We start from the raw sequence: 17,297 nt of genomic DNA, 5'->3' as shown, positions 1-17,297 counted from the left end.
CCAGGCAGAGGTCTGATACTCACATGCACCCACGAAACCTAGTCAGGTCGTTGTTGGGCTTCTCACACTCGATTACGCTGGTGAACGTCAAAGGATTGAATTCGGAGACCTAAAATAATAGCACATACACATTAGAGAGATCTGGGCTCAGCCTGTCCATCTAAAAGGCACTTGCTTCTCTGTCTCCCACCCACAGTAGGAACATTTCATGAAGAAGGACTCTGCCTTGTAACCTGTGCAGTCTCTCTCTCACACGCACATACACCACACACAGAGTGCTTGGCCTGTGCATCTTTGTTTTTACAGTGAATGACACTGAGCCCATAGAACTGTAGCTCTAATGCAAATTAAGCACATATGGTATAAGAGGGAAGCCACTAGTGACGGGAAGGAATGAGTGAGTTTCTTGAGACAGACCAGCACCTTCCAACTTTCTATATAGATTTAGAGAAGCAGATTCCATCTGGAAAATAGGAACTTAGAATAAAAATATCACTTCCTCAATGTGTGCTAAAAATTCTTCACAGATATTTGGGGAAAAACAGTTAAATAATCAGTGTGTAAGCCAACAATTTCTTTATTATTCTGCTTGATGAAAAAATGACAGCTCACCACAAAGATAGTCCTTCACTTAGAATTTGGCATTGATAGATGAAGCAAGGCCTGGCTCGCGTGGAGATGAGGCGTGGGGAGAGGGAAGGGGCAAGAGGAGGGGGGTGGTAGGGAGGGAGGAGAGAAATACCGGAAATACGTCTTTAGTGTAAATAACTGAGTACATTTATGGTTTTTTAAAAATCAGCTTGCTTTGATCAGGCTGGCCACTCTCTTTTCTCCATTAAGAGTCACACGTGGTTAAAAAAAAAAAAAAAGGGACCTGTCTTTGCTCATGCAAGCATAGTGTCACAAAAAAAGTGCAACTGGTTAAAAATCAGAGGAATGCCATAAACATTGTTTACACCCACCCAGATAACTATTACTCCAGCACAACAATGCCCTCCCTGGGACAGGATACGGCTGTAAAGGCAATGACTCAAAAGTCCGTCCTGAATGTTTTCCCGTATAGCATGTACATTAAAAGAACTCACTACATAGTAGTAGCTCAATTCAATAGCTGAAAGGAAAGTGCCATTTTAAAAGGCTCTTCCTGAAGTTTCATTAGCCATCAGCCCCTCTCTCTGTGGACTGAAATGGCCTCTGGCTCTGTTCCAGAGTAAGGCTATGCTTGGAAAAGCGGTGTTTATTTCAAGACTTGTGCTTCTCTTGAAGCCAGTTGGCTGACTTTTCCAGAGCAGACATCTGCAGATACAGTGCCCAGGACGGCCATGAAGGGAGGGAGTTCTGCAGCACACCAGGGTTATTCTTGGCAGACAGGGAGGATAGACTTAAAATACTCTGTCTCTGTTTATGATTCTTTCTCTCTAAGAAAAATGTAATGTGCATGGCTCAGAAACGGTAGAACATTCTGTCTCTGGGGCTTCAGAGATGCATTTGTAACGTTCTACTAATAACCATGTGCCTTGGGGAATGTGCATGCCCAGGGCATGGGATGCCTGGCCTCGTTTGCTTTGTCTGGAACTGGGGAGGATTTTTAGAGCTGGAGGGATTTTTAGAGACTGTTATGGATTAAACTGTGTCTCCTTACCCCACCCCCAGAATCCATACGTTGAAGTCCTAACCCCGAGTACCTCGGAATGTGACTGTATTTGGACATAGGGTCTTTACAAAGATAATTAAGGTAAAATGTGATCATCAAGCTTAGCCCTCATACAATCTGCTTGGTGTACTTATAAGAAGAGGGAATTTGGACACAGACACAAACTGAGGGAAGATTGTGAAAAGAAAAACGGAAGAGACACCCATCTACAAGCCAAGCAAGGAGAGGGGCTTCAAAGAGAGCAACACTGTGGACACCCTGATCTTGGACTCTGCAGCCTCCAGCACTGTGAGAAAATAAATTTGTTGCTTGGGCCACTCCTAGCCCTAACAAACTAATACAGAGACCATCTCCGAGTTTCCCATTTAAAAAGGGTTTCATGTCCGGAGCACACCTTTTGGATGAGAAAATTCTACTTACCTTGATTGTTTCCAACTTAATTGGCAATCTCTTAATAACCCCATTTAAGAAATATATTTATTCATCACTCCATCCAATCATCTACCCATCTCAGTCATGCCAAACTGGCCTCAAGGTAGTGCCCAAGTCATCCAACAGCCAACCTCCTGTTGACCTGGCACCAGATCATGGACAGAAGGTCCAGTCTACCCTTCCATCCCAAGCATGCTAACTCCATTTTTTAAAAACGCAGACACAAAGTTGGGGAAGATGAAAAAGTTCTGGAGATGGATGGTGGTGACTGTTGCACAAGAATGTGAATGTACTTAATGTCACAGAACTGTACACTTTAAAAAGGTTAAAATTGGGAATTCCCTGGTGGTCCAGTGGTTAGGACTCCACACTTTCTCTCTGTGCTTTCACTGGCGAGGGCCCAGGTTCAATCCCTGGTCAGGGAACTAAGATCCTGCAAGCCGCACAGTGTGCCAAAAAAAAAAAAAGAAAGAAAGAAAAGAAAAGTTCAAAGCAATAAAGAGACTCTAAAAATAAAACAACAAAAACAGGTTAAAATGGTAAATTTTGTTGTTATGTGTATTTTACCACAAAAAAAAAGTTTAAAGAAAGCAAATATAAACATGCATTGAGAATTGACTGTGAAGAAACAGGTGAATCATCAAGTAGCACCTAGCTCAGAGATCCAGAAATTTCAGCACAAATACAGAGAGCCTCATGCTTAACTCACCCGAGGGCACCTCTGTACCGATATCTATATCATAATCATCAACTACAGCTGCAATGTTTTATAGGTCACCTAATGCCAGGCATTGTGCTAAGTGCTGTTCACCACCGCTCACAGCACCACAATGAGGTTGGTTTTCAAACTACCTTTAGTGTGGGGTAATTAAGGACCATGCCCAAGGTCAAGAGACCTTGGAGCAAGTGAGGGAAGCTCCTTGGTCTCTCAGACATCCAGCTCAGCCGCCGACCTCACCAAGACCATCTTGCATTAACAAGAAAAGATGACGTATGTATAAGCCAGAAAGTGTACAATTGATTCCACAGAAATTACCAAAGAAACAAACATGTCAAAGTTTGAATGTTTTCAAAAACATGCGTCAATTAAATGTACCCCTTTCCCATCTTCAGCAATGCCCCTGGATGTAGTTAGCACAGTTCACCCAAAACCGGAGTAAAAAAATCAGGAGCCCTGGGATTTACTCCTAGTTCTTCTGATTAAGAAATGCAGGCCTCTTGGCATTCAGACTTGGCTCTCCAAGGTCTCCGGAGCCCCGTGAATTCACAGTTTCATGAATGCAGAGGTGATTCTAACCCCCACACCCGCACCCGTCCCGGCCCCGCCTGCAATGGCCTTGGTACTGGAAGGCGCTGCAGAAGCAGCATGATCCACGAGGATACCGTCACACCAGCAGGCCTTCAGCCGTGCCGCCCACTCTCTGCAGCTTGGTCACAGCACACCCGGCATCTTGGGCCAAGTGCAGCTGACATCATTCACTGCAGAGCCTGCATGTCCAAACAAGCACCTTACTGGCAATAAAATGCACATGGTTTCTGCAGCAAACACTTCTCAAGCTTCTTTGGATGAAGTGATTTGACCTCATTAGGTAGATGGAAAAGAAGAGGCAGGGTGGTGACACAGGGGAGAGCCCTGGGCCCTGCCTTTGAACTTGTATTTCTCTAGAAACTGTGGCAGCTGAGAACCTTGTGAGCCAAGTCACCCCAGATTGTGGTCCCTCCTTCTTCCCTCCGCAGATGCCCAACTCCCACATCTTCCTGGCACTTGGCACCCTCTCAGGTAGAACAGCTACCTGCGCAGGTGCCATGTCCCTGGTTCAACCACACAGGGGAGCCTGGTGTCTAATGCAGTGCCCAGACCAGTCGCTGAATGAATGTTTGATTCACCAGGAAGACTCTTTTTTTTTTTTTTGGAGAATAATTGCTTTACAATGTTGTGTTAGTTTCTGCTGTACAATGAAGTGAATCAGTTATATGTATACCTATATCCCCTTCCTCATGGACGTCCCTCCCACCCACCCCCATCCCACCCCCTTAGGTCATCACAAAGCACCAAGCTGAGCTTCCTGTGCTTTATAGCATGTTCCCACTAGCTATCTATTTTACACATGGTAGTGTATGTATGTCAATCCTGATCTCCCAATTCATCCCACCCTCTCCTTCCCCTCCTGTATCCACATGTCTGTGCTCTATATCTACGTCTCTATTCCTGCCCTAAAAATAGGTTCATCTGTACCATTTTTCTAGATTCCACATATATGCGTTAATATACGATATTTGTTTTTCTTTTTCTGACTTACTTCACTCTGTATGACAGTCTCTAGGTCCATCCACATCTCTACAAATGACCCAGTTTCGTTCCTTTTCGTGGCTGAGTAATATTCCATTGTATGTATGTACCACAACTTCTTTATCCATTCACCTGTCAATGGACATTTAGGTTGTTTCCATGTCCTGGCTATTGTAAATAGTGCTGCAATGAACACTGGGGTACATGTGTCCTTTTGAATTATGGTTTTCTCAGGGTATATGCCCAGTAGTGGGATTGCTGCATCCTATGGTAGTTCTATTTTTAGTTTTTTAAGGAACCTCCAGACTGTTTTCCACAGTGGTTGTATTAATTTACATTCCCACCAACAGTGTATGAGGGTTCCCTTTTCTCCACACCCTGTCCAGCATTTATTGTTTGTAGATTTTTTGATGATGGCCATTCTGACCGGTGTGAGGTGATACCTCATTGCAGTTTTGATTTGCATTTCTCTAATAATTAGTGATGTTGAGCATCTTTTCATGTGCCTCTTGACCATCTGTATGTCTTCTTTGGTGAAATGTCTATTTAGGTCTTCCACCCATGTTTTAATTGGGTTGTTTGTTTTTTTGATATTGAGTTCCACGAGCTGTTTGTATATTTTGGAGATTAATCTTTTGTCTGTTGCTTCGTTTGCAAATATTTTCTCCCATTCTGAGGGTTGCCTTTTCATCTTGTTTATGGTTTCCTTTGCTGTGCAAAATTCTGTTATCAATCTTGTGTTTCACATTTGCATTAAATTAGTGGTCCCCAACCCTTTTGGCACCAGGGACTGGTTTCGTGGAAGATAATTTTTCCACGGATGGGGGTAGGGTGGGGTTGGGTGGGGGATGGTTCAGGCTTTGGACCATTACCGGTCCACGGCCTGGGGGTTGGGGACCACTGCATTAAATGAATACTCTGTAAAAGCAAAAGTGGACTTCCTCCATCCTAAAACAAGCAGTGATGTCTGAAAAAGGCCATTTATAGTCCATTAAAGCAGACACATTATTTATTTTTTACCATAAAAAAGTTACGTAGGGGGCTTCCCTGGTGGCACAGTGGTTAAGAATCCGCCTGCCAATGCAGGAGACACAGGTTCGAGTCCTGGCCCAGGAAGATCCCACATGCCGTGGAGCAATTAAGCCCATGTGCCACAACTACTGAGCCTGCGCTCTAGAGCCCACGAGCCACAACTACTGAGTCCGCGTGTCACAACTACTGAAGCCCACGTGCCTAGAGCCCGTGCTCCACAACAAGAGAAGCCACTGCAATGAGAAGCCCGCGCACCGCAAGGAAGAGTAGCCCCCGCTCGCCGCAACTAGAGAAAGCCCACATGCAGCAATGAAGACCCAACACAGCCAAAAATAAATAAATTAATAAATTAATTAAAAAAAAAAAAGTTACGTAGGAATTCCCTGGTGGTGCAGTGGTTAAGAATCAGCCTACCAATACAGGGGACAAGGGTTCAAGCCCTGGTCCAGGAAGATCCCACATGCTGCGGAGCAACTAAGCCTGTGTGCCACAACTACTGAGCCTGCACTCTAGAGCCCGCAAGCCACAACTACTGAGCCCGTGAGCCACAACTACTGAGCCTGCGTGCCACAACTACTGAAGCCCGCACACCTAGAGCCAGTGCTCCACAAGAAAAGAAGCCACCGCAGTGAGAAGCCCCCGCACCGCAACGAAGAGTAGGCCCTGCTTGCCGCGACTAGAGAAAGCCCGCACAGCAACAAAGACCCAATGCAGCCAAAAATAAATAAATAAATAAATAAATCTTAAAAATTAAAAAATAATTTTAAAAAATTAAAATGTTACATAAACCAGTTTACATTGCTTTGCCGATGGGACAAGTAGGTGCTGCCAGCAGGAACCCTACCTGGATCTCCCCGTGGAGACTTCAGAGTGAGGTTGTGTTGTCTTGGTCTCTGGGTCCCAGAGGAGGCTGGTGAGAGGACCCACAGAGCCTGGTAACACTACCTCCTGCACCAGCGGCCAGACCTGGGCATGCATGAGCTCCTTCTGTTCTCTACCTCTGGGACCCCCATCCTGAAGACGCCCTTTGTGTCCTGTGGTCTGTCACGATCTCCTACACACAAGGGACTCAGGGTTCCCCTCCACCTCCAGCCTCAACATCACTGCCCCACAGTGGCCTTAGAAGGCTAATCACCCTACTTCGGCTGCTGCACTACGGAATGAGATCTGCACCTCCACGCAGCAGCCAGGCTCTGCCCAGGGGGCCCCGAGGTGACCCTGTCGGCTGCCCCCATCCCTCCTGGCACCCGTTCCTGCACTCAGGTGCCCTGGAGAGGCCCACACCTTTCCACATGGCTTCCTTTGCCCTCCCACCTGACTCCACCTGGCTAACCGCCCCCTGCACTTCAGGATGTGACAGCCCCCGCCTTAGGTTGGGCAGGCGGATACTGCTGCTCCAAGCTTGCATGGCCCCCACACATACTGCTCCTTCCCTAGACCTCAGATTCTCTGAGGACAGGACTTCTGTTTCATCAAGACCAGCACAGGGTCTGGTGCACACATGACCCAGGGGTGACAGATGTTTATTCCTCAAGGATCTCATGTACCGCAAGCTCCCGAATCGACCCAGAGCTCCGTGCTGAGCCCTTGGAGGCCTGGACCCCTTGATTGCCAGGCACCCCTTACCTGATGCTAAGGCAGATGGGGCTGCCAGGGGGCTGGTAGGGCCTCTCTGTGCTCCAGAAAGCACAGTCCCTCTTTTACAAGTGTTAGGGTAGCAGTATCAAATGATTTCTTCATAGCCTCTTAATCTGGCTGCTTACTTATTGACGATGTGCGAACAATACCTGCATTAATTTAGGCAAAGTATTTAACCCAAATGCATGGAATAACTACCCCAACTCTTATTTTCCATTTTTAGTACAATTTGTATTTACTACATACCTGTCAGTGCTGTGGGCATTCAAAAGAGGGCAGACGGCCCAATACTGAATGAGGGAATGAATGAATGAATTTACTTCTTTACTGCAAAGATTAGATTGCCAAATCAATATTTTCAGTCAGTTAACCTGAAATGGGAAAGAAGTCATCTACCACGGTGTCCCCTGGCACATGGCAGGGTGTCCCCTGATCAATCAGTTTTTATTAAATAACTAAAAACCTGAATGAAACCAAAGGCACTCTGGTCCTGGGAGCAGGAGAAGCCAAATGTATAAGGAGTCTTCAACCAAAGAATCTTCTCTCCAATTGGTTTCATAGTTCAGTGTAATACTGGGAGTTTATGCCCAATACAAACAGAAATAGGACAGAAATGATCACAAAACACATTTAAGTAACTAATCTACAGTTGCAGGAGTCTGACTATCATTTAACACGTCCTAGATTCATAAGTGCATAAGGAGGCTGGCACAGCAGCTGGTGACAGGGCCCTGGATGGCAGGCAGTCCAGAATGTGGCGATTTTTCTGAGTGCCACACCGGCTCCTGATCCATCAGCGTCTCCAGGGAAACAAAGCTGACAGGGACAGCAGACAGGCATCAGGGCCTCAGCGGGCCTCACAGGAGGCTTCCAAAGCTCAGCGCCTTTGACAGCTGATAGAGACCTGATCCAGGGGTGTCTGGGCTGAGGCCTTCTTTTTCTAATTGCAAATTTTCCTGCCACAAGTACCTGCACTAGATTTCCCTTTGTGTGAAGGTAGAAAGCCAGGCTTTCATTTGTTAAATCTGACTTAAAAATGCACAAGCCAGCCCTCCTTTCCTTCCCTACCTTTTTGTCCTTTGTTCCCTTGTCTCCTTGCTGGTTCACAGTCAAAAAGCCTCAAAGCTTTAGTTTAGATGGTAGCCAAGTACAAAGGCTCAGAGTGCTGGGTTTGAGCCTGAATTCTCAAAATTAAAAGGCTTGCTTTCCCTCTCACTACAAATGCTCCATGCTGCCTCTGTAGGCTGTGACTGCCAGCAGAGCTGCACTTTTTTTTTTATCAAATGTGTAAAGAGTATCTAAGGGCTGGCTATGCCTTCAGACAGTTAAGCAATAGAGTTGTTTTTATCGAAAACCAACTTCGAAACCTAAATGAGGGCCGTTCTTTAAAATAGCCCTCTTAAAGAATCTGTACTTAATCCAACACGGTGCCACTGCATAAAACACGTCTGGATCGGCGCTGCTGAGCTGATCTGCTCTGCCAGGTGACAGGCCAGCCTGTCTGCTTCCCAGTGTCGACTGAAAAAAATGCACAACCTAAAAGTTGAGAGTTGTGTTTTATTCCGCGTACATTCTGAGGACTTCATGAATAGGACACAGCATCTCAGATAACACTCAAGAACCATTCTGAAGAGGTGGGGTGGGGTGGCCAGGATATACAGTAGTTTTTGCAACAAAAGACCAGGTAGTCGGAACATCAAAAGATTACTGTTGATTAAAGAAAACCAGATATATCAAGTTAAGGAATTCGGTGCTTTTCTCTGTATGGGAAAGATGCAAGAGTCTGGGCTCACTGAAATCATTCCTTTGATATGCATCTCAGCTATCTGGGGCCAAGTAGCCTGTGCTTTCTCATCCTGAGTTTCCTCAGGCTGGCTGTTGGGGTGAGGGTGAGAGTGCCTTCAGGGCAAACATTGTTTCCATCCTGAGTTCCCTCAGGGCTCACTGTCCCTAAGGTGATGGCTTGATGGCTGCAACATCCTTTTTTTTTTTACTGATATAGCAGGTGATATTTTTCATTCACACCAACCACAGGCCTCCAGTACCTCTTTCATCGCCAAAGGTGATATGTGACGTGTAGGCACAGACTGGGCAGCGGGGTGTGAACCTGTCCCGTTTTGGAGATCACTGAGCAGACAGCCCAGCTGGAAAAAAGGCACCCACCTCTCAGAAGGTGGCTTGAAGGGAACTGAAACCTGGGGTGCATTTATAACCAAGTGGATTCTGAGGGCAGCTCCCAAGGGTAACCATGTAGGAGAGAGTCATACTGCTGGTGTTAGAAGAAAATCAGGATGGAGGATACAAAAAGAGGTCAGCTAAGGAGCCCTTGCACTAACCTGGGAAATGACCAAAAGGGCAGCAGGAAAGCAGAATTCTAAAGCACAACCAGACTAGTTCACTCATTGGAATTCAAGAGAGAAAAAAAAAATGCCCAGCTTGAAAGATAGGCAATTTGGACCAAATGTCCAGCTGGGGGCAAATAGAAACACTGGACAAACTATTAAAAACGACTGCCCAAAGGTATCAGAGATTTAACAAGAAGGTGAAGTAGAATCAAATCTAGAAAAGACAAAAATCTGGAGAGTTGGGACTGATCTTTGGGGCCTCTTCTTCCTTCAGGGAGTCTCTGGTCTCTAAAAGAGGTAGTAGAGAAACGAGTGGCGCTAATGAGACCAGTGGTGAGTGCAGGACCTGAGCCAGTTTCCTCCCTCTGCTGTAACACATGTGCTATCTTCCAGGTCTGGAGGTCAAAAGTTGGAAAGGGGCCTCACTGAGCTAAAACCAAGGTATCCAGAGGGCTATGTTGCTGTGTTCCTTCTGGAGGCTCTAGGAGAAAATCCACTGCTTTGCCTCTTCCAGCTTCTCGAGGCCCTTCCCATTCCTTCACTCACAGCTTCCTTCCATTTTCAAAGTCAGCACCTGGGGATGGAGTCTTTCTCACGCTGCATCTGACATTCACTGTCCTGCCTCCTCTTTCACTTCTAAGGGCCCCTGTGATTACTAGGAGACTGACTCAATAGTTCAGGATAATTAGTGATATTATCCCCACCTCAGGGACAGCTGGTTAACCACCTTAATTCCATTTGCAACTTTAATTTCCCCTTGTCATGTAACACAACATATTCCCCGGTCCAGGGGATTAAGACATGGGCAACCCTGAGGGGGCTATTATTCCGCTACCATAGAACTCACTGGGGCCTGGCACCCCAGAGAGAGAGAGATAGTGAACCAGAAGTAAGAGTGAGCCTTTGTGCAAACTGCTCCCCAGCTTAGGGTCAACTGGGTGGCCCAGAAAATATCACCCCCTGGCACTGGATTAAGGTCATTCCAGATTGCGGGAACTCCCAGATAATGAACAAAACAAAGTCCTCACTTAATTAAAAAAAAATACATATAATCCTAGTCCTCAAATTATTTATAAGAAATAAATTTCCAAGTACAATGTCAGACACATACTCAGAGATAACCAAGCACAACACAAGATAAGGTCATACAATAAGAACCAACAAAAACAAGAATAAGATCAGGCTTATAGGGACTTTAAGTTACCATGCTTGCGATGATCCTGAAGCTAAAGACAAGATTGACCAGACTGACACTTAGAAGAGCTAGAAACTATAAAAAATGACTTAACAGATTTAAACAAACGAACACCTCATACCAGCCAGAATGGCTATCATCAAACGCCTACAAATAATAAATAGTGGAGAGGATGTGGAGAAAAGGGAACCCTCCTACACTGTGGGTGGGAATGTAAATTGGTGGAGCTACTATGGAAAACAGTTTGGAGGTTCCTTAAAAGACTAAAAATAGTTACCAGATGATCCAGCAATCCCACTCCTGGGCATATATCTGGAGAAAGCCATAATTCAAAAAGATACATGCACCCCAATGTTCATAGCAGCACTATTTACAATAGCCAAGACATGGAAGCAACCTAAGTGTCCATCAACAGATGAATGGATAAAGCAGATGTGGTACATACATACAACAGAATATTACAAAGAATGAAATAATGCCATTTGCAGCAACGTGGAGGGACCTGGAGATTATCATACTAAGTGAAGTAAGACAGACAGAGAAAGACAAATACTACATGATACCACTTATACGTGGAATCTAAAAATATGATACAAATGAACTTATTTACAAAACAGAAAGAGACTCACAGACAAAGAAAACAAACTTATGGTTACCAAAGGGGAAAGGGGGGGACAAATTAGGAGTTTGGGATTAAAATATACACACTACTATATATAAAATAGATATCCAACAAGGACAGGGACAGGGAACTATACTCAATATCATGTAATAACCTATAATGGAAAAGAATCTAAAAAAGAATATACGTGTATATATATATATATATATATATATATATATATATATATATATATATAACTGAATCTCTTTGCTGTATACCTGAAACTAACACAACATTGTAAATCAACTACATTTCAATAAAAATTAAACAAACAAAAAGCCAACTAGACCTGAAAAAAAAATAATTACAAGCTTGATGAATGGTTCAATGGAAGATTTGGTAAAGCTGAAGAGAAAATTAGTATACTAGAAGTTAGAAAAAAAATAGAATAAGGCATTGGGAGACTAGAGGTTGAAAGCTAACAGAAGAGAGGGTAAGAGACACAGAGAGAGAGGGGGAAAGGCTGACATATTTGTCATTGGGAAGGAGGGAACGAATTATGCGGGAGGAATATTTGAAGAAATAATAGCTGAGAATTTAGTAAATCTGATTAAAAGCACCAAACCACAGATCCAAAAACCTTAAATAGGTAAAGGGAGATTATACCTAGGCACACAACACTAAAATGCTGAAGACCAAAGAAGATAAAATCTTAAAAGGAAACTGAGAGTGTCACTGGCAGACTAGAACTAAAGAAAATCTAAATAGTACTCTTCAAAGAGAAGGAAAAATGGCCCTGGTTCAGATGCAGGAAAGAATGAAGAGCAACAAAAAGATAAATGTGAGGGCAAGTGTAAATACATGGTGACTGTATTAAACAATAATAATGACATCTCAGGGGATTTATAAACAGATATAATTATAACACATACCTATAAGAGCATGTAAGTTAAGAGGGAATAAAAAGATGTTAAAAGAAAAAGAAAAAGTCCTTGCATTGTCCAGGAAGAGGATAAAAATCAATTCATATTTATTAAATACTGATAAGTCAAAGAGGCATGCTGTAATCTCTAATACAACCACTAATATAAGAGTAAAGGAATGTATAACTTCCAACCCAACTGGAGAAAGAAAAATAAAACCCTCAATTGGGAATTCCCTGTCTGTCCAGTGGTTAGCACTCGGACCTTTCACTGTCAAGGTCCCAGGTTCGATCCCTGGTCAGAGAAATAAGATTCTGCAAGCCATGCGGTGTGGCAAAAAAAACAAAACAAAACAAAAAAAACCTCTCAATTAATCTAAAAGAAGGAGAAAATGGAGGAAGAAGGGAAAATGGTGCAGGCAGAACAAATAAAAGATGGAATCATCACACTCAAATGTGCTTCCCAACAGTAACATTAAAAGTGAATCATGTAGAAAGAGATTAATCAAGATGGCGGAATAGAAGGACGAGCTCCCACTCCCTCTTGCGAGAACACCAGAATCACAACTAGCTGCTGGACAATCATCAACAGGAAGACACTGGAACTCACCAAAAAAGATACGCCACATCCAAAGACAAAAGAGAAGCCACAATGAGATGGTAGGAGGGGTGCAATCACAGTAAAATCAAATCCCATAACTGCTGGATGGGTGACTCACAGACTGGCAAACACTTTTACCACAGAAGTCTACCCACTGGAGTGAAGGTTCTGAGCCCCATGTCAGGCTTCCCAACCTGGGGGTCCGGCAACGGTAGGAGGAATTCATAGAGAATCAGACTTTGAAGCCTAGTGGGAATTGATTGCAGGACTCCGACAGGACTGGGGGAAACAGAGACCCCACTCTTGGAGGGCGCACACAAAATAGTGTGCGCATCGGGACCCAGGGGAAGGAACAGTGATCCCGGAGGAGACTGAACCAGACCTACCTGCTAGAGTTGGAAGGTCTCCTGCAGAGGTGGGGGGTGGCTCTGTTTCACTGTGGGGACAAGGACACTGGCATCAGAAGTTCTGGGAAGTACTCCTCAGCGTGAGCCCTCCCAGAGTCTATCATTAGCCCCACCAAAGAGCTCAGGTAGGATCCAGTGTTGGGTTGCCTCAGGCAGAACAACCAGCAGGGAGGGAACCCAGCCCCATCCATCAACAGTCAAGTGGATTAAAGTTTTACTGAGCTCTGTCCACCACAGCAACAGTCAGCTCTACCCACCACCAGAGCCTCCCATCAAGTCTCTTAGATAGCCTCAAACACCAGAGGGCAGCCAGCAGAAGCAAGAAAAACTACAATCCTGCAGCCTGTGGAACAAAAACCACATTCACAGAAACATAGGCAAGATGAAAAGGCAGAGTGCTATATACCAGATGAAGGAACAAGATAAAACCCCAGAAAAACAAATAAATGAAGTGGAGATAGGCAACCTTCCAGAAAAAGAATTCAGAATAATGATAATGAAGATGATCCAGGACCTCGGAATAAGAATGGAGGCAAAGATTGAGAAGATGCAAGAAATGTTTAAAAAAAACCTAGAAGAATTAAAAAACAAACAAACAGAGACGAACATTACAATAACTGAAATGAAAACTACACTAGAAGGAATCAATAGCAGAATAACTGAGGCAGAAGAACGGATAAGGGACCTGGAAGACAGAATGGTGGAGTTCACTTCTGCGGAACAGAATAAAGAAAAAAGAATGAAAAGAAATGAAGACAGCCTAAGAGACCTCTGGGACAACATTAAATGCAACAACATTCGCATTATAGGGGTCCCAGAAGGAGAAGAGAGAGAGAAAGGACCAGAGAAAATATCTGAAGAGATTATAGTAGAAAACTTCCCTAACATGGGAAAGGAAATAGCCACCCAAGTCCAGGAAGCGCAGCGAGTCCCATACAGGATAAACCCAAGGAGAAACACGCCGAGACACATAGTAATCAAATTGGCAAAAATTAAAGACAAGGAAAAATTACTGAAAGCAGCAAGGGAAAAACAACAAATAACATACAAGGGAACTCCCATAAGGTTAACAGCTGATTTCTCAGCAGAAACTCTACAAGCCAGAAGGGAGTGGCATAACATACTTAAAGTGATGAAAGGCAAGAATCTACAAGTAAGATTACTCTACCCCGCAAGGATGTCATTCAGACTTGATGGAGAAATCAAAAGCTTTACAGACAAGCAAAAGCTAAGAGAATTCAGCACCACCAAACCAGCTCTACAACAAATGCTAAAGGAACTTCTCTAAGTGGGAAACACAAGAGAAGAAAAGGACCTACAAAAACAAACTCAAAACAATTAAGAAAATGGTCATGGGAACATACATATCGATTAATTACCTTAAACGTGAATGGATTAAATGCTCCAACCAAAAGACAAAGGTTTGCTGAATGGATACAAAAACAAGACCCATATATATGCTGTCTAAAAGAGACCCACTTCAGACCTAGGGACACACACAGACTGAAAGTGAGGGGATGGAAAAAGATATTCCATGCAAAAGGAAATAAAAAGAAAGCTGGAGTAGCTATACTCATATCAGATAAAATAGACTTTAAAATAAAGAATGTTACAAGAGACAAGGAAGGACACTACATAATGATCAAGGGATCAATCCAAGAAGAAGATATAACAATTATAAATATATATGCACCCAACATAGGAGCACCTCAATACATAAGGCAACTGCTAACAGCTATAAAAGAGGAAATTGACAGTGACACACTAATAGTGGGGGACTTTAACACCTCACTTACACCAATGGACAGATCATCCAAAATGAAAATAAATAAGGAAACAGAAGCTTTAAATGACACAATAGACCAGATAGATTTAATTGATATTTATAGGACATTCCATCTAAAAACAGCAGATTGCAATTCTTCTCAAGTGTACACGGAACATTCTCCAGGATAGATCACATCTTGGGTCACAAATCAAACCACAGTAAATTTAAGAAAATTAAAATCATATCAAGCATCTTTTCTGGCCACAATGCTATGAGATTAGAAATGAATTACAGGGAAAAAAACGTGAAAAGCACAAACACATGGAGGCTAAACAATACGTTACTAAATAACCAAGAGATTACTGAAGAAATCAAAGAGGAAATCAAAAAATGCCTAGAGACAAATGACAATGAAAACACGACGATCCAAAACCTATGGAATGCAGCAAAAGCAGTTCTAAGAGGGAAGTTTATAGCTATACAAGCCTACCTAAAGAAACAAGAAAAATCTCAAGTAAGCAATCTAAACTTACACCTAAAGGAACTAGAGAAAGAAGAACAAACAAAACCCAAAGTTAGCAGAAGGAAAGAAATCATAAAGATCAGAGCGGAAGGAAATGAAATAGAAACAAAGAAAACAATAGCAAAGATCAATAAAACTAAAAGCTGGTTCTTTCAGAAGATAAACAAAATTGATAAGTCATTAGCCAGACTCATCAAGAAAAAGAGGGAGAGGACTCAAATCAATAAAATTAGGAATGAAAAAGGAGAAGTTACAACAGACACCGCAGAAATAAAAAGCATCCTCAGAGACTACTATAAGCAACTCTATGCCAATAAAATGGACAACCTGGAAGAAATGGACAAACTCTTAGAAAGGTATAACCTTCCAAGACTGAACCAGGAAGAAACAGAAAATATGAACAGACCAATCACAAGTAATGAAATTGAAACTGTGATTAAAAGTCTTCCAACAAACAAAAGTCCAGGACCAGATGGCTTCACAGGTGAATTCTATCAAACATTTAGAGAAGAGCTAACACCCATCCTTCTCAAACTCTTCCAAAAAACTGCAGAGGAAGGAACACTCCCAAACTCATTCTATGAGGACACCATCACCCTGATACCAAAACCAGACAAAGATACTACAAAAAAAGAAAATTATAGACCAATATCACTGATGAATATAGATGTAAAAATCCTCAACAAAATACTAGCAAACAGAATCCAACAACACATTAAAAGGATCATACACCACGATCAAGTGGGATTTATCCCAGAGATGCAAGGATTCTTCAATATATGCAAATCAATCAATGTGATACACCATATTAACAAATTGAAGAAGAAAAACCATATGATCATCTCAATAGATGCAGAAAAAGCTTTTGACAAAATTCAACACCCATTTATGATAAAAACTCTCCAGAAAGTGGGCATAGAGAGAACCTACCTCAACATAATAAAGGCCATATACGACAAACCCACAGCAAACATCATTGTCAACGGTGAAAAACTGAAAGCATTTCTTCTAAGATCAGGAACGAGACAAGGATGTCCACTCTCATCACTATTATTCAACATAGTTTTGGAAGTCCTAGCCACGGCAATCAGAGAAGAAAAAGAAATAAAAGGAATACAAATTGGAAAAGAAGAAGTAAAACCGTCACTGTTTGCAGATGGCGCGATACTATACATAGAGAATCGTAAAAATGCCACCAGAAAACTACTAGAGCTAATCAATGAATTTGGTAAAGTTGCAGGATACAAAATGAATGCACAGAAATCTCTTGCATTCTTATACACTAATGATGAAAAATCTGAAAGAGAAATTAAGGAAACACTCCCATTTACCACTGCAACAAAAAGAATAAAATACCCTAGGAATAAACCTACCTAGGGAGACAAAAGACCTGTATGCAAAAAACTATAAGACGCTGATGAAAGAAATTAAAGATGATACCAACAGATGGAGAGATATACCATGTTCTTGGATTGGAAGAATCAATATTGTGAAAATGACTATACTACCCAGAGCAATCTACAGATTCAATGCAATCCCTATCAAATTACCAATGGCATTTTTTACGCAACTAGAACAAAACATCTTAAAATGTGTATGGAGACACAAAAGACCCCGAATAGCCAAAGCAGTCTTGAGGGAAAAAAACGGAGCTGGAGGAATCAGACTCCCTGACTTCACACTATACTACAAAGCTCCAGTAATCAAGACAATATGGTACTGGCACAAAAACAGAAACATAGATCAATGGAACAAGATAGAAAGCCCAGAGATTAACCCACGCACCTATAGTCAACTAATCTATGACAAAGGAGGCAAAGATATACAATGGAGAGAAGACACTCTCTTCAATAAGTGGTGCTGGGAAAACTGGACAGCTACATGTA

At 42.8% G+C, this 17,297-nt stretch overlaps 1 protein-coding gene across 1 annotated transcript in view; it reads right to left on the bottom strand.

Annotated features, from left to right (window-relative positions):
* Nucleotides 1-17,297, bottom strand: part of ATP10A (ATPase phospholipid transporting 10A (putative)) — a 177,775-nt gene that overhangs the window by 62,051 nt on the left and 98,427 nt on the right. Inside the window, 1 exon segment of the mRNA XM_036844164.1 lies at nt 24-109. Coding sequence (XP_036700059.1) covers nt 24-109 — 86 coding nt within the window.

The sequence above is a fragment of the Balaenoptera musculus genome, chromosome 2, assembly GCF_009873245.2.
Source record: "Balaenoptera musculus isolate JJ_BM4_2016_0621 chromosome 2, mBalMus1.pri.v3, whole genome shotgun sequence".
In the NCBI taxonomy this organism is placed as follows: domain Eukaryota; kingdom Metazoa; phylum Chordata; class Mammalia; order Artiodactyla; family Balaenopteridae; genus Balaenoptera; species Balaenoptera musculus.
The sequence above is the reverse complement of the archived record's forward strand: the minus strand, read 5'-3'. Positions and strand labels throughout refer to the sequence as shown.